The following is an 18,369-nucleotide window of genomic DNA, read 5'->3' as shown; positions in this document are numbered from 1 at the left end:
TACAGACTGAGCCATCACTGTGCCGTCGCAGAGACCAGCTTCAGCTATGCCTCAAGTTTTGGTAATAATATTTTATATTTGACCTTCAAACAATCTTTTTGGGAGATCCTCATTATTTGCTTAAGCACTTTAGGATGGAGAGGTAATGTGGCTGCAAAACAAGCCTTGTTTGTCCTACATTGATCCAGAAATCCCAAAGTTTTTATATGAAATGTGTTTCATGGATTTACTTAGCATGGATGTGGGTGCTGCAATGCTTGTTTATTTTGTTGTGTTCTTTAAAATGGTAAGATGTCATCTAGAAATCGTTATGCTTTTCTAATTTTCTAGCTTGTAGCTTTAGCTTCTGAAAAAACAAGTTTTGGTGTTTTTTTTATTTAGTTTTTTGTTTTCCAGAAAAATATTGTGAAAAGTATGAGGTGAAAGTAAGAGTATCCGGTTTGTCCCCTCTGCAAGTCTGCATGCCAGTGTTGTCTTCCCGTATCAGTTCTTCTTGCTCTTTTTTCCGTGCATGTGTGCGTGCGTGAGCGTGTATGGTCTCTGTCTGCTTGTTGAACAAACTCCGGAGAGATAATACACCCTGAAAGTCCCAGTCTGTCTGGTCAGTCAGACGAGGCTATTTTTAACTTAGTGGGGGGTGTTGTTGTTAAGTGTCAAAGAAGTCAAGCTTTTCATCTGTAGGTAAAGAAACCAACGGTGAATGTCATCTTTTTACATCCTCTGTGTATATTTTTTCAAGGTGGAAAGCAATGACTCATATAAGATGAAGAGATTTTTTGAGCTAAACATTTCCACTGAAGAAAAAGCAGAGACAGATGGAGCAGCCTTAAAACTGACAGAGTATAAAGATGCAGAAGAAATAGTTTCTTCTGCATCTTTAAACTCTGTCAGTTTTAAGGCTGTGGACATTTAAGGCTGTTTAAGGCAGTTTTAAGGCTGTGGAGGTTTGTGGACATGTTGGGGCTGAAGAATAGACCAACTTGAGGACAGTTGAAAAAAGCACAGGAACTTTCCTTATCCTGCACTTCTTTTAGACAGATAAATGTGCTGGTGGGACTGGGCCAGACCGGCTCACCAAGAAGTTTGGCCTGAACACCTTTTCCTGTTTAGTCATCAGGGCATTTCACACATTTGCTCTAAAACCTGCAAGAGGATGTCATTTTTCAAAGGCTCCTGCACTGACTTGCGATGTTAAGTAATTTGGAAAAACGAAAAAATCTTTAAGCTTTAAAGAATTTGAGTGTTAAAATGAGCTGTATTGCACAACGAAGGTTTGTTTCATGATTGGATATGGATAGATTTATGACTGTACGACCACATTAATGCGTGTTCCTCTGCACTACAAAGGAAGACAATGAGTCATCTGCATTTTTAAAGCCCACTATCTCATCTTTTTCCTACACCCCTCTAACCTAATATCATCACAGAGGGCAGATCTGTGGTCTTCTTCAGGGTAGAAAAGTTTTCCATTTGTGTTAACAGGCTTGATTTAAGCATTGTATGAGTTTTTTTTAAATGTTAGCACTTTTTTTTTTTACAGCAAAGCAGTTATTTGAAAAATTGGTCTAAATGTATGTTTACCTAAACCATTAACTTCACCAGAGATATTCATTGGTAGACTGGTTTTGGGATGGGGAGGGCAGTTATTATAATAATGTGTACCACAATTAGTCTTGATTGCTAAACTCAATGTGGGCTTTTTAAAATTTCATATAAAGACTAAACTGATCATTCACAGACAAGACGTGGAAAAAATACTTAACATATCTATATTTGCAAGGGTTTTTATTTATAATTTTACATTGTATATTTTAATCTTTTTTATGATTTCTAATGGTTTGCAATGATGTCAGAGAAGAAACAGTAATTTTATTTTTCAGAAAAGGAAAAAAGGGCATTAGAAATGTATTTTTTATTCTTTTTTAAGTAATTGAGAACTTCTTGTCATTTCTTAAAATTTATGGTTTAACATTCATGAAGTTTCTGAAGAAGAAGGCGTCATTTGTGACGTCAAACTTCCTCACGCATTTGCAAAATACACCACCACAAAGGTTTACTCATTTGTTGAATCATCTGTACGGTCGTCTGCATTTTAACCGTACATTTAAGGCACTATTGGGTCAAGTTGCAATTAAAATAAAAAAACTAATGGACTTTTTGAGACTCCATATTTTATGTTGCACTAAAAAATGCATCTTCTCAGGAAACAAGGTCAAACAACAAACATTAGTTTTTACATCAAACATGTTTTGGTTTTTTTAAGCTCCAAAAAGTGCAAGAAAGAGCTTTTTTGGGCCCCTGTGCACAAGTACGTCTACAACCATTCTTTGTCTCGTTAAAAGTTAAAATGGATTGCAAATCATGAGCATGTTATAAAAAATGCCAAGAAATCCTGTAGGGACTGGAACATCAATAATTCATATCATAATTTGCAGTTGCTGATACAATTCATAGACAATATTGGTTTATTTTGAACGATCCGATACACTGACCTAAGATCTATCCAGGATATCTTTAGCCAAAATTTCAACCAGTGTGACTGAGAGATAAATACATGGATACTGAACAGTGCAGGTGAAGTTTTCCAGATTCCTTATATTTCTTGAAAGATAATCAAGTGTAAACTAAATATGTGTATAAACAAACAATTAAACAAGAATGAATGGTAAATCCATTCACATTTTAGTTTTACAAAGTTCATCCCTCTGTTGTTTTTCCACATCAAAATAATACATTATTAGAACATTCTACCACACTGTATGGTCACGTCATTGCAGAATTTAAAGTGTTTCCAACATTGGACTGTAATGACGGCTTGATCCTTTTTTTGCCGTCAACTGTGTTGTGTTGTCCGCTGTGATGAAACTTGGTCATTTTCAAGTTACAGTAAAGAAAACCTACCATGCCTCAATCCAAAAGGTATTTTCCATTATCCATGTAATTGAGTCATTTCATTTGAAAAAACATTTTGTAATGGTATAGATCGATTTGAATAACAAATTGCCTCAGACAGATTGGTCTGAGTGGATCGTAGGACTATAAATCGATTCTCCTACAGAGGTTAAAATGACAACACCCACCTCACAACAAAAAGACAGACAGTTTTCATGTCCTCTATAGACTTGCTCCTTTGAACATTTACATTTTAGGCAGTGAGTCTGTGCAATACACAAGACACTAGTAATGTAATGAATAAAATATGTTTGGAATAAATATCAGTAATGCCTCTGTCACCACAAAAAGTACTTTTGTAATGTGTTCATTGTTAAATGATTTGTTACACATAAAGAGTATAGATGTGCTGTGTTGGGCGGAGCTTCGCTGTGTTTAATGTAAACGGAAGTGTTGAGGAATTGTCTACTTTTTGTGATCAAGGCTGAAAGGAGAGCTGTTATTCATCCTGAACCTTTGGTGTTCTCCTCCTCACAGCCGTGTCCTCGCTGTCAGTGGGGGACGTGCTGCACGCAGCCCTCACCCTTTAAACTTCCTCACCCCTCCCTCTAGCGCGTCACCGGCTGGCTGGCTAGTATCTGGCGGTGTGGTGTGTGCGGTCGGACTGTGGTTGTGTTTCAGGTCTCGCCGCCTTGATAACGACATATTTCGGGCGCATTTCACCGCGTTGCGATGGGAATTCTGAAAACATGGCTCTAATACGATTGGCTGTAACGCTGCTCGCCCTGCTCGGGTCGGCGGCCGTCGGCGACGGTAAGTTTGATCCCAGCATCTCCCTGGCTTTTGTCTGTCTCGGTGTGTTTTCCTGGAGTGGGCATCGCCTGTTGTCGCTAATCGTCATGGCGCTCTGGATCGGCTTGTTGGCTAGCCCTATGGCTAGCGCCGACCTCAAAACCACGGCAAGTGTTTGGTCTGACCAAAATAAAAATGCGTGTTTTTGTGTGTTGGAATTTGTGGTGACCAAAAAAAAAAGAGGGATGAATCGCCGGTAAAGACGGAGCTAACCACAACAACAATGGTGGAGCTGCTGTGTGTTTCGAGGCGGCTGCTAACGTTTGCTAGCCAACTGTGTCTGAACTGAACAATGTTTATAAAAGTGCCGACGTTTATCAGATAAATAACCATATAAATTGTGTGTTTATATTTTTTTAAATAACATTTAAATTTTGTTTAATTCTCAGCATAGCGTTGAAGTTAAATGTTATCTCTCATAAGCTGATATTCGGTTTTTATTTACAAAACAAGCTTCTTGGTGGCTCGTGCCTGCTTATCATTGTATTGACTGGAACTCAGTGCTGTGATAGCTCGCTATAAATATTTATCATGTTTTTATTCACGTGTTTGTGAGCTCTGGTGGTTAAAGGCGCACAGAGAGGAGGCTGTGAATGGAGGTCGGCATGTATTTGGCGCTCGTAAGCTGTTTTTCATGGGTAAACACAGCCATTTGTCGTCGCCCCCCACCCCACATGCATGCAGTGAAAAGCTTGCGTAGTGGCCTCTCGGCAGAGCGCGAATGCTGGCATGGGGAGGGGGGTTGACAGCAGCCGCTCTTTCAGCCGACCCAGACACAAGTCAAAGTTGAAGTCTGGGTTCATTGTCATGGAAATTGTTCGGTGTGGTCTTTTCAGGCGCCAGTTGTGTGTCTGCGATTCCCCTGACCTGCAGGAACAGCTGATGCCTAACCTCTTGTATGACCACATGCACCCTTGCATGACCACATGCATGTTTATGTGATTTCACCTCGTTTTGATTTACGGACAGTTTGTACGGTGGCCCTTGCAGCAGTTTTCTCATGATGGATCACATAGATAGATAAAGAAAATTAAGCATATGATTGCATTTCTGAGCACTTCTTTATTCAGATCAAAGTGAATCCGGAGCAGACGAAAAAATGTAGTTAGAAAAACCCTGTAAAGACCCGTACACACCGGGACGAATATTCGCCAGGCGTTATTCGCCGCGTTTTTTGTGTTCACACCCAGGCGATTTTCGCTGACGATGAGCCGAGCGAACATGCAATTTCATTCCCTGACATTAGATGGCGCTTAATGTAAACAGAAATACTCCTGTACACAAGGTGGCGCTGCGCAACTTTACGCTTCTTAAAGTCGCTTTTCACTCAGAAGAAGAGAGCAAGTATTTACGCGCTTGTCAGAATAATACAAAAAAAACATGAATATTTCAAGCACCAGTAGCTCCAACTGGTGCTTGGTTCGGGGATATTTTAGAATATCCGTCATTATTTCTTCACGGCATATAGACGCTACTTGGCGTCTATCTTCTTCGCTGGTATGTGTGCTCAGCAAGGCAGTTTTTGTGTTTAAGCGCCCCCAAGATGTGTTTTACTGTAACTTCAGAAGCTCCAGACACGTGTGCAAAAGCGACATTCTCATTGGTGGAATAGATTTCGACGCGAGGCATCAAAAAAAAACGAACCCGAGGCGTTGTTTTTTTTTTTTTGACGCGTTGCGTTTTTTCGCATCGGTGTGCACACTCACATTGGTGCCCTTTGTTTAGTCACGAGGCGTTAAAAGTCGGCGAAAATAGCCGGCGAAATTCGTCCCGGTGTGAACAGGCCTTAACAGTGACGTAGGTGCTATGTCTTCGGGACAACAGATCCCTGCTCTGCTCCATGCCTATGTATCCAATTGCAGACAAAGAGATTCATGTACGTCTTCACTTTCCTTGGCGGAGCTGGCATCAAAACTGTACTGTTGGATAGCTCCAGTATTGCTTACTGTTTTTGTTGCAACTGTAATGTTTAGTTGGAGTTGTGAGAAGCTGTAAGCTAGCAGGAGAGCATGTAAACAAAGGGATGATGGCCGGGCTTACTCCACCTTAACAATCCTTGAAAATGACACAGGTTTATGGATTTAACCTAAAAACAGCACGATCATTATTAAGACCACTGGGAATGCTTTTAATATAGACCAAAAGTAGATCCTGGTGGGCCTTTAAAGATCACGTCAATTAAAAAGGCGAAACTAAAACACAATTAAAAAAGACAGGTTTGGGAAAACAAAAGTGATTTGTAAATATCAAAATGAAATGTTAAAAAGCGAAACAACAAAGTTGGAAAAGGTAGGTACTGTGGGACATCATTGAATGGACGATGACGTTAGAGTTTATTTTGTAATGCGTCTTTAATGTCCACATACCTATACAAGTTTGATGATTAGTATGGAGCATAGTCAGTGTCGCTTCATGCCAAATATTTTTTGATTGATATAATTGACAAATGTCATCATCTAGCTAGTGATGTCCCATAGTAACTACCTTTTCTGGTTTCTTCCTGTATTTTGTTTTTTTAGCATTTCATTTTATTTTTTAAATTATTTTTGTGTTCCAAATTGTACCGTTATTATTATTTTTAAATTTTGTTAAGATTTCTATAATGTAATGTTGTTTTTGTTTAAAATGTTTTGACTTTGAGTGATTTGTTGGTGTGATTTGCATGTTGGGGCTCCTGTGGGTTGGAAACGGGGAGTGTGGTGGAGGCTATAGAAACCCCGGTCTGCTAATATTGTCATCTCAATTTGTTGACTTGCTTCAACTTGCCTCAGATAGACTTGCTTTAAAAAACCTCAACTGTCAAGTGTAGATGGAGAGTGTTTGTCAGATCATGCATTTTGTTTTCATAGTTGAGCCATTGTTGAAGAAGCAATAAAAAAATACTCTTAGCTTTGAAAAAACAAAAAAAAAAGGGTGCAGTTCCTGAATGCAGTAGTGTTAGACCTACTGATAAAAATGGTCACACTTGCATGACTTGTTTATTTGACTTCCAACTTTTAAGAGTGATATGTGAGGACAGGGGGGAAGGGGTGGTGGGAGTCCGAGGCAAAACTGACACGGGATAATGATGGATTTGTCCAGCTGGTCGGGGTCTGGCGAGTAAAAGAGGCCCCCTAGTCTGTCTTAAGACATCATTTCACACCGTATAATGGATTGCACCACGCTAAGGCTGAAACCAGACTAACCAGAATGTTGCTACAGTGGAGAAAATTCCAGACGTAATGCATGTGTGCCTTTGTGAGACTTCACGGAAGTAATAGGTTTTATAAACTTGTCACGTGTTGTTGACTTCATGCAGATTAGCAGCACTGGTGTTATGGACATTGTGTGTCTGCGTGATGCAGTCATTCTGTGCGAACTGCAGTGACTATTTTGCTGGCAGCAAGCGTGCCACCCTCCTTCTCCCTAAATAAAAGTGCTTTGTCAGATATGGATCCGGGTATTTTCTGATTGCTTTTTAATCCAAACCTGTATAAATGTGTTTAAATGGAAATGTGATTTGAAATGTTGCTCCTTCGGTGTCTTTGTCTAATGTCTAACATAGACTGTTTAAGCTGTTGGCACCTTTTCAAGCTCCTAGTAAGCTCAAATGTGCTTTTTAATATCACATTTAATATATCACATTTAATGTGGGCTAATATCAAAGAAGCTTGAGAAATGAAATTGCAACATGTGCATACCTGCCCATTAAGTCAAAGCTAAGGGAAAGTTCAGAGACAGACTGCTATTTATTAAGTTCAAAAGTGTCTAAAAGTGTGTTGAGTTTTTGGGTTTTTTTCTATTGTCTTTTGTTTTGACAATTTTCAGCTTCTTTTTTTATTTTGCACCAATTACAAACATTTAATCTATGTGGATATTTTTGTGTTACATAATTGTGCCACAAAATTTAGTTGCTGCAAATCCTCTCCAAAAAAATAAAATAAAATTTATGACCATGATGTGTTTTTGTTTGTGATTACTGTTGCCCCCATAATTTCTAGAGTGTAGATGAACCATTTGAGGTCATGTCAGGTCTGGTGTGCTCTAGGTTTTTTCCCTTGATAATGAAAAATATAGTTAATGATGGCCTGGAGTCACAGAGTCCCGGTTGCTGAAGCAGACGCCATAGACGCTGTCTGACCTGGCCTTGGTATTACTGATGTTAAATCACGTGGGACCACTACCTTTGCAGCCTCTTTTCAGTTGATGCTTTCTAAAGTAAGATTAGTTTAAATGATAACAATTAAAAAAAAACGGGCAATTTGGGAACATTTTTGTCACTATAAAGGATGAATGAAGTCTGATCCTATTAGGGGAAACTCTGTAAACAGTCTGGCTTGTCTTTAGGGAATCACTGTTTTTTGTTGCATTATTTGACTGCATCTTTTTGTCACAAATATATACTAATTTCTACAGTTTTTAGCATTTTTCAACTGCACATTTGCATTCATTTGTCTTTAACAATGTCGCTGACGTTGAATAATAAAGATTATCCAATAATCTTAGACATTTTATATGCATATAAACATGTAAACTTGGTTGAAATTGGGCTAAAGTCAAGATTTTTGTAGTTAGTCAAATGTATCTGAATAACACAAGTTTTTATTGTTAATCATTGTTCTTGGAGCTCATTTGTCCCAGATGACAATGATATAAAGTCCTGTGGCAGGACTTTGGCCCGATCATAAAGCAGTAAATTGGTAAACGAGTTAAGAAGCTGGTTAAAAGGGTAATAAATACAGAATAAGAACTAGAGTGGGTAGCATAACTGGTATTTTCTTAAATTCTTTGTAGTCGAGGCTGTTGCTTATCTAACCATTAGTTCAGTTGTCTCTTTTTTTTTAAAGGTGTATTGTTTAACAAGCAAGTCAAAGAGGGGTCAATGCTTAAAAAGTACTGACTTAAATGTAGCTGACATTCCATCAACATTTTAACTGCATGTTTACTTAAAAAGAATATTTTATATCTTCAACTTTTGATTTCTTGACAGTTTAAGTACTAAAATGTTTTATGATTGCTTGGGTTACAAAGTTAACTTTGGAAGCATTTCTAAACACAATCTTAGGTCTGACTGGTTTGATTGGCTGTTCCATTCCTGTATTATTTTCGAATATCTCTGGGTTTTGTTTCCATCCAGCATGAACACCTGAAGTGTGATCAGTTTGGCACCTGCAGTAAACCAAAATGAACCCACCTTCTCACTTGTCTGCCTTTGATCCTATTGAGGACTACAGACAGGATGGGACGTAGCCTACAGGGTGATAGTGGTTAGATATTGTAGAAGCAGCCTCATCCCTGAAGGCTTCACATTAGAATTAGATCAGTAACTTGACCCTCAGATGCAGACAAAGGTAATGACTTTCCTGCTTTCGCTTGCATTGATTAGGACACAGTTGTGGCATGTGCGTGTTTGTCTGTGTGTGTTGCTCTGTCTAGTGGCGTCTGGTTGTCTTGATCAGCTCTCAGTCTGGTATCTGTATGGATCTAATTTCAGGCAGTGCATTTTAGTAATGGGCTCTCCCAGCACCTACTGACTGTTGCTTGGCTAGAAAAGTGTTTGCGTGAGCTGCTACAGTATAATACGCAAGTTCGGTCTTTTAGCAACATTCTGATATATATTTTTTTGTTTGCTTTGACGGAGCAGTTCAGTAGGCCTGAACACGCAGCTAACGCTGTCACTTTTTCTTTTTAATGGGTGCTTTTGTTTGGCGTAGGACCACGCGGCGGTCGTTCTGAGGTCCACGTTAAAGCATGGCTGTTTATGGCAGTGTTTTACTAATCCCTTCCTCACTGCGTCTGCCATTTCCTGTCTTAACATGAACGGAATGATAAGAACTCCACGTAGTAGAAACTCAAAGGAATGGCTTTTGTGCTTTCTTTGTTTTCCTCTGCCGTTCCCTTCCCCTGCTGCCTCCTGTAAGTCAAAGTCTAGACTGGGTTTTAATGACAGTCGCAGCTGGTCATTTCATACTGGTCACAGCTGGGGGGGGAGTTGAACAGAGTTGAGGGGGGGGGGGGGGGGGGGGGGGGGGTTTGCTGTGATTCCTGCTTGTTACCCCCCCCTCCTCCTTTGTGTTGTCCTGGCCATAAGGGACCAGCCCCTATCCTGTCTAGTGCAGGACAGCCCCCCCCCCCCCCCCCCCCCCCCCCCTCCTCACACCAAACATTGGGGCTGTTAATAAACCCAGTCTGTCCCTTTTGCTCCACCCCTCCCCCCACGGGGCTTCATGCAAAAGTGCAATCTGCTCTTTGTTCCTGCTGGGCCGGCCTGGTCCCCCCTCATGTCGCCTTAATCTCCACACAAAGAGCCAGTGTAAAGACCACCAGTTATGTTGGTGCAAAAGCAGATCCCAAAACTCTGCATCGCTTCAGGCCTGTGAATATTTCAGCTTCATTTTTGTTCCAGCTAAGCCCCCCACCCACCTCTGATCAAGTGGATATGCTGCAGAAATCTGAAAATCATAACATTTGGCTAAATGACAAACACCCTCCAATCCTTGACTTTCATTCATAAAACACTGTTTACTCTTCACTTTTTATCATTACTTTATGCCTCTTTTACAACTTTAGTTTTACGTAACTAGAAGGACCACCAGCACTGTTTCATGACAGAATTAATGGATTAGTTAGAAAATGTGGTTTGTACCACTGCACTGGACAAAAAGTCCCAATCTACCTCTTTTTTTAAAAAAAATTATTTTAATCATTATCCTAAAGTGATTTTCTTTTTAATAGGAATTCCACTTTTTTTGGACTACCCAGCAAAGTGACCTGGTGATTTTATGCCAAAGGATTATCCGTTCAATGCAACAGATCTGCTAGAAAAAGACCTCAAATCAACAACCTTTAAAGTTTATTAAGTAAAACTTAAAATATTTTTGTTATTAGAACAATTTTTGTCTTGCTCTTGCAGTGGTCATTCTTTATATAAAGTTTTCTTTGTTCTGAATTCAATTTGTTTATAGAGTTTAGATGTTGATTGAGGAACAAAGGATGCCCCTCAGTCCGTGCAGGATGCACACTTACATTTGGGGGGTTATCCTCTCCATATGGTCACGTACGATGACTTCATTAGTATACGGACCTTAAAGGCCCATTTGACCATCACTTTTCTTCTTTCTGTCTTGGTTTTTATTTGTGGGATATTTGTCAAAAGCTTTATCATAACTATTCAGGCTGAAGTTGCTCATCTGTCTAAAATGGGTTACCTCACATTGTTGCCATGTTTGTTATAACAGTGTAAGTAGGACAGGTTGTAAGTGTGTTCTTTAGATTGATCAAAAAAGTTTTATGTCTGGCTTCACTTGCTGTGATGGAACCCTTTCAGTGAAGCTGTAAAACTCAAACCTGCAAGAAAAAAAAGACTAAATAAAAATCGTATGGATGAGGCACAGGAAGGGCTTTGAATTCGATGGAAAAGGAGTGTCGTCCAGCTTTTATACATTTAGTCCTGTCATCAGTTTTATTTAGCTGAACTATTTGCTCCATTAATGCTGCAGCTTAGTGTAATGTGCTGCTGCCAGAACCATTTTTTTTAAGTCTTCATCAGACCTAGCCTGCTTTCACCTCTGTGTAATCGGCAGGAAATTCCATCTGCATGCAAGTTTCAGTGAATTTTAAACACACTTAGCCCAGAGTTCCTGCCACTTTCTGAGAAACAAAACTCCCACCAGCACTGAAAAGATAAGAAGCGTTCCCTTCAAATGTTGCCAATTTCCAATAATCATCAGTGAGTTGGTGTAGAAGCATCCGCATCACTCAACAGGAAAAAAAAAACCACACTCATTATCATCAAGAGTTAGGCTTCATGGAGACTCACCCCTGTGACAACAGGGTTTGTGGTTAAAAGTCACATTGTGCAATGAGTGAATCAGTCTTCTGTTGTTGTTTTTTTTCTTCATTGCTAATTCTTTTAGATAAATTCCTGTATTCAAATCTGCAGACACTTTTCGACCTGCAGGGATGACAACTGAGCTCAAAGGATCAAGCAAGCTCCCAGCGATCAGCACCTGAATCCTGACACTTTTTTAATGCTTTTGTTTCCTTTGCAAGGTGGTTTCAGTCTGAATCTGAAATGCCCCCCCGCCCCCACTCTGAATAATTCTTCCCCGTCTCCTGTGTGGTTTTAAACTTTTGTCCCTGTTTGTTAATGTTTTTCTGTGCTCAAACAGGAAACGCTATATAGTCTCCGTCTCTACCTAACCAGGTCCTTGTGTGCTCTGTGGTAGCAGAAACCCTCAGAAGAAGGCCTTTGTGCTGACCTTGGGTTAAATGAGAAGCATGTGTGCTATGACTCAAAATCAGATTTCATGCCAAATCTAATCAGTTTGCAGTTTCCACTCCTCTGCATTGCCCGCCCAGCACTCGTGTTGTTTTGGATGTGCGGGCTTTCACGCGCTAGATGGACCGCCATGCTTTGATTATGACAGCTGACCTTTTCCTGTGTCACTAATAGGTGCATTCATGAAAGTGTTCTGTGTTTTAATAAAACTTGTCCCACTTGCAGCAGCAGCAGCATCACTCGAATGCTGCATTAGGGATTTGGCAGGAGTCCGCTCACCTTGTTGGGTTTCACTTCTACGTCCCTTTGGGCATTTTTGTCTCCACCCTAAATGTTTGGGTTCATCTGACTTCCAGGGTTCTGTGCTCACATTGAACTGTACCCGTGTTCATTTTTTTAAAGTTATTTCTTCATCTAAAAAGTTGTTTCTTTTTTTCTCCAGCTTTACGTTGTAACTGCACAAACTGTAAGACCAGCACTGAGTGTGAGACAGATGGCGCCTGCATGGCCTCCACTTTCTACAACGAGGGGAAGGAGAAGCACATGCGCATGTGCATTAACAGCAACGAACTGGTACCCCCTGGACAGCCTTTCTACTGCCTGAGCGCTGAAGGATTCATGAACACTCACTGCTGCTACAAGGATTACTGCAACAGCATTGACCTGCAAGTTCCAGGTGGGGCGACATTCTGGAGCAGCAGAGCCTCTTCAGCTCAGGAGGGCCTGGCCTTTGAGTCTGTGGAGTGTAGTCAATTCTTTTTGTCTTTTTTTTTCCTAGTTCCAAGAACGGCTGGCGACTGGCCGGAATCGGGGAGCAGCTGGGGTCCGGTGGAGCTGGTGGCCGTCATCGCAGGGCCAGTATTTCTGCTCTGTGTCCTGCTGATGGTCGGCGTGTTCCTGTTCCAGTACCACCAGAGAGCTTACAGCCACAGACAGAGGCTGGAGGTGGAGGACCCCTCCTGTGACCACCTGTATTTGGCTAAAGACAAGACCCTACAGGACCTCATCTATGACATGTCCACCTCAGGATCCGGCTCTGGTCAGTCAGTGCCGTCTAAAGACATTCAGGAGAAGGTCACAACTGTGGAGAAATACTGATCATTGATGATGTTCCTCTGCTTCTCCTTCAGGCCTGCCTCTGTTTGTGCAGCGGACAGTAGCCAGGACCATCGTGCTGCAGGAAATAATTGGAAAGGGTCGTTTCGGCGAGGTGTGGCGAGGAAAGTGGAGAGGAGGGGACGTTGCGGTGAAGATCTTCTCGTCCAGAGAGGAGCGCTCCTGGTTCAGAGAGGCTGAAATCTACCAGACCATCATGCTTCGGCATGAAAACATTCTAGGATTTATCGCAGCAGACAACAAAGGTGAGAAAGACATTTGACTCATTCTTTTTAGCACAAGATATGCACTTTTATTTGAAGTTAAAAATCTCTCAACAGCATATTTTAATGGCTCTTTATTCATCTCTTCTTTATAATCTTCAGACAACGGGACGTGGACGCAGCTCTGGCTGGTGTCTGACTACCACGAGCACGGCTCCCTGTTCGACTACCTGAACCGCTACTCCGTCAGCATCGAAAGCATGATCAAACTTGCACTTTCTGCTGCGAGCGGCCTGGCACATCTGCATATGGAAATCCTCGGCACTCAGGGTGAGGCGAACCGTCATCTGGAAGCGGCTTAATTCAATGAGTAAACGGTGGAACTTGTTTCTAATGCATAAGCAATGACGTGCTGTCTGCTGCAGGTAAGCCAGGCATCGCTCACCGTGACCTCAAGTCTAAAAATATTCTGGTTAAGAAGAACGGCACGTGTGCTATAGCTGACCTCGGACTGGCAGTCCGCCACGAGTCCATCACAGACACAATCGATATAGCTCCCAACCAGCGTGTGGGCACTAAGAGGTAAATGCTTTTTCTACTACTCCGCTCACTTCCTTTCATCAGTTCACTCCCATTGTGTTTTTCTGTCTCAAGCTCATATATATTAGCAACAGGAAGTTGCATCTGCTTCTGTGAATGTACACTTTTTTTTTATTATTATTTTAAATGCAAATACAGTAGACTGTCTTGTTGAATTGTAAGAAGCTTATTTCTACAAACTCTACCTTAAAGAGAATTATGGGATCAGTTGGTGCTTTGTGTTTTTGCTAATTAGCTGAAAGATTAGTTGTAGTCTTTGTATTAAGAAGTTAAAAAAGTTTTCTAAAAGTGTTTATCTTTATGCTTTTTTGAGGATTTCCAAAGGCAGGCATTGAAATTATTATGGGATGGCTACAGGACCTACTGCTCAGTGGAAAAGTGTGAATTTTTTCCCTCAATATAGTAAAAACAACAACAACAAAAACTTGATCTCAAAAGTGATCTCAATATTTCACACGGACGTCGCCAGCTTAACGTTTCTTTGACCTTTGACCTAGGGAAGAAGCCGTCGTCTTAAATAACAGATTTAAACTCCAGCTAGCGATTTTGATCTATGACCTCCTAATTCCTTCAGCATCATTAGGAAGGAAAACATGTTGGTTCTAAAGTTTGTAGAGTTTGAACATCGTTAGTGTGGCGATCTCCCAGTTTTACTTTTTCCGGAAAGTCGTCAAAATGCAACGCATGAATCTTTAGCTCATAAAGTGATAAGACATATGGAAAAAAAACCTATTAGTGATGTGGCCGTGGTTTAAAAAAACATAGTTGCTGAGGAAATCCAAAAAATGTATTTTTACTAAATCATCTTAAAATGACAGACCTGTTGGTCACCCACAAAACAAAAAGGTTGCTATGGAGATAAAAAAAAAAACAACAGAAAACCCACCATTTTGAGAAAAGGGTTGTTTTTTCATGACTTTGTTGTATGCAGCTCTGACCTGGGTGGTAAAGCTGCATTTTTGCTATTTCAGAACATAAAAACATAAAGGTTATAAGAGAGGGAAAAAACAAACAGCTGTTCTATTTCACATTTATTGCCTTCTTGTCCACACAGGTACATGGCTCCAGAGGTCCTGGATGAAACAATCAATATGAAACACTTTGATTCCTTCAAATGTGCTGACATATACGCACTGGGGCTGGTTTACTGGGAGATTGCTCGTCGCTGCAATGCAGGAGGTAGCCAAAGTCATCAGATGGTCATTAATGCTTGATGTCAGAACAAAGAACACTCATATTTTGTCGTCATTACAGGAATCCATGATGAGTACCAGCTCCCCTATTATGACTTGGTTCCTTCTGACCCATCCATAGAGGAGATGAGGAAGGTGGTGTGTGACCAGAAACTGAGGCCCAGTATTCCCAACTGGTGGCAGAGCTATGAGGTACCAGTCCTCCTCATGACTACAAGAACATTTTATTCAAAGAATGTTAGGATCCTGAAAGACGTTCTATAGATTCTCTTTAATGACATGAAAACTTTGAGTTACAGAGCTTTTTTAAGATCCAGAATGCAAACAAATTAGCCTAAATTCTTTCGTGAACGTTGCAAGAACCTCCAAAACGTTGTGGTAGACGAGTACTTCTCTGGTCTAACGCATGTTCTCTTTGCTGCACAGTCTCTGCGTGTTATGGGGAAGATCATGCGAGAGTGCTGGTATGCCAACGGAGCCGCCCGGCTGACCGCTCTACGCATCAAGAAGACTCTGTCTCAGCTCAGTGTGGAGGAGGACGTCAAAATGTGAGCAGCCCAGGAAACGGAGAAGACGCGTCAAGACGCACAACGCGACCGCCCTCTTTTAGGAAACAAACACTAAAGACTGACTGCAAAAGAAAACCCTGCCAGTTTCAAAGCCACACTCCAAGTTGTGACAAGGCCTACCTCACCTTTCTAGCCAAAACTACTGAAAACCCTCCCCGGCCCCCTGACATCTCTCTGCTGCCCCTTTTTGCCCCCCCCCCCCCCCCCCCCCCCCCCCCCCTCTTCAGACCACAACACACTGCAGCCCTACCACTGTTAATATCACGTTAGTGTTCTTTCATTTCCCAGGGCAGGAATCACTACTACTGTACAGGATCTGGACTCGTGTTTTAGAACAGGCTCAACTTTAGCAGAAGTTAGGTGTGATGCGGGTTTGAGAACATCACACACTGTTTGACCATGCAGCATCTTGTAGTTGCTGTGTGTGTGTGTGTGTGTGTGTGTGTGTGTGCGCGCGCCACGGCGTAAAGAGGCTGAAGCACTGTTTCTATTGTAACAGGTGTCTGAACTAGCAGCACGTCCTTTGATATCGGCTGTAGTTCAGCAAACAAAAGAATCCAGATTCTTCTATCGATACCCCCCCCCCCCCCCCCCCCCCCCTGGTGGAGGGACAAACGAGTTGCACTCAACTGTAGCTTCCTGGCACGCGAGACCGACAGGTTTCAATGGATGTGCTCAAGTCTCTGGGTTTTTTTGTGTGGCAGGGATGATGTTTGGGATGATTTCATTTCTATTTATTTGTTTGTAGGTGATATTTCTTATTGATGAACACTGTGAGATGAGATGCTACAAAACCAGAGTCTAGCTGGAAAGCAGGGCGTTGTAGTTCAGTCCAAGTCTTCAGATCTTTGGCGAAAGGGGCTCACTGCATTCATTTTGTGAGAGAACAGTGCAAACATGAACGCAGCCGGAACCCCATAGGCGGCAGGCGGCGATGCTGTGCACACGGAGCAAATCAAAAGGGTGAAATGGCGAAGAAAAAAACAGTTCTGTTGTGTTAAGTATAGATTTTAAATGTTTTCTGGACAGTGTGATGGGTTCCCTTAAAACTTTGACATTAGACACTACTGACGATGGGTACATATGATTTGTATATAAAACTTTATTTGATTTCCTTTAATGTCTCATGCTCCAGTGTGACCATCATTTTGTTTTCTTTCTGTTTTCGTGTGTTGAACGGTACTCATTGTAAACCTCGGACACGGTTCTTACCTGTGCTGAGAAATCTATAACCTGCTGGGGTTTGTTTGGTTGTTTTTTTATCACTCCACTCTTGTCAAAAATGTTGGTACTACTGATCCGTGCAGGTCTGTTTCTGCACATGTCCTCCGAGGTGACGTCGTCTTCTCAAAACACTGGAAAACACGAGCATCCCAGAGACCAAGTTATGCATAGAAAGACTGACCCGCCGCAAAGTGAAACTGCATGTTTTTTCTTTTTTGTTCGACTTCTGCAAACTCTGAAAGTATTACACTGATGCGTCACCTTTGGGCTCCGCACTGTTCCGGCCTCGCTCCATCCAGAACCCGTTTGGCGTCCGTCTTGCATGCTGTATCAAACACTGGGTCCTCCATGGTCTTTCTCCTTCTCCTGTAAAACCCATGTTTCTGTTTTCCTTTTTTTTTTTTTTCCTGACGTTTCGAGCCATCGACTGTTTTCAAGAAATGTTGCTGCTACTGTTTTTTTTTTCCTCTTTTTTTTCTTCATGGTTCAGCAGGCAGAGCTCGGCTCACCAGGGAGATATGAGGAAATGGGAGAACATCACCAGATGCACCAAAACTGTCAAAAACACTCCTGTCCGTGTTTAGTTTGTTGCCATGGATATTTGACCATCGTGATCATAGGTAATATTCGCGGTTTAAAGATAATATTGTTTGGATGTTTTCTGAAATGCATTCATAGTGTACATAGATAATATACAATAAATTCCTCTTTTTCTTAAAGCGACTTCAACTGAGATTCATTCCAGAGGTTAAACAGTGTTTTACCCAACAGTTGTTGCAGAATTACTCCTAATTTCCATCCATCTACATGTAAAACAGCTGTCAGTGTATTCTAACATAACTATATCCTTCATTCAATTCAACACCTTTCCTGTTAGTGGGAAAGGATGGAAATGGATAAATACTTGGATCAACTTTATTCCATTACTTTTTATCTCACTTGAAAGAGAAATGTTGAATTAAAAAAGTATGTTTTTCCTAAATGTAAATATAGTTTGGATTGAGCATGAAGTAGGCTTTACTTTCAGGTAAAAAAATAAGCATTATTTTCCCTCCAGATCTTCTATCTTATCGTCTAATAAATCCATTTTTTTAGGTTTTACTGAGTAAAAAGTGAGAGACTTCAAAATAAATGGATCATAATGTAAAGGAAGTTCATCTTTTGGAATCTAAGGAAAAATTGTTCATATTGAACTTTAACTTGACAAAAACTCAAATGTTTAAACGTAAAAAAAAAAATTCTTATTTAAGTTTTTTGTTTTGCTTGTTAAGCCAAGATTTCACCCATAAGAACCCAGACCCATTGTTTCTTACAAATAAAATGTGTATTTTACCACAAACCAAGTGGAGCACAGATATTTTTCTGTTACACTGATGTCACAGTGGGTTCTTGTGGGTTAAAACGGTTTTGGAGCCTATTCTTTGGGGGGGGCTATTTTACATCAAGAGTTTAAAAGCACT

General features: G+C 41.0%; 1 protein-coding gene across 1 annotated transcript; it reads left to right on the top strand.

Moving 5' to 3' along the window:
* The first annotated feature begins 3,361 nt into the window (after window positions 1–3,361).
* Window positions 3,362–17,628, top strand: acvr1ba (activin A receptor type 1Ba). The gene is made up of 9 exons (XM_020704651.3): window positions 3,362–3,705; window positions 12,447–12,680; window positions 12,783–13,043; window positions 13,135–13,365; window positions 13,486–13,653; window positions 13,749–13,905; window positions 14,978–15,102; window positions 15,178–15,308; window positions 15,543–17,628. Exons 1-9 carry the CDS (start codon window positions 3,642–3,644, stop codon window positions 15,666–15,668), a joined length of 1,497 nt encoding a protein of 498 aa, XP_020560310.1. The 5' UTR covers window positions 3,362–3,641; the 3' UTR covers window positions 15,669–17,628.
* The last annotated feature ends 741 nt before the right edge of the window (window positions 17,629–18,369 follow it).

The sequence above is a fragment of the Oryzias latipes genome, chromosome 7 (genome assembly GCF_053564925.1).
Source record: "Oryzias latipes strain Hd-rR chromosome 7, Olatipes_Hd-rR_3.1".
Taxonomy (NCBI): Eukaryota; Metazoa; Chordata; class Actinopteri; order Beloniformes; family Adrianichthyidae; genus Oryzias; species Oryzias latipes.
The sequence above is the reverse complement of the archived record's forward strand: the minus strand, read 5'-3'. Positions and strand labels throughout refer to the sequence as shown.

Excerpts from the sequence above, each read along its gene's own strand:
- acvr1ba (XM_020704651.3), top strand. The coding sequence starts at position 3,642 with ATGGCTCTAATACGATTGGCTGTAACGCTGCTCGCCCTGCTCGGGTCG. Across the intron at positions 13,044-13,134 it reads CACCTCAGGATCCGGCTCTG|GCCTGCCTCTGTTTGTGCAG; the intron begins GTCAGTCAGTGC and ends CTTCTCCTTCAG. Across the intron at positions 13,366-13,485 it reads TATCGCAGCAGACAACAAAG|ACAACGGGACGTGGACGCAG; the intron begins GTGAGAAAGACA and ends TATAATCTTCAG.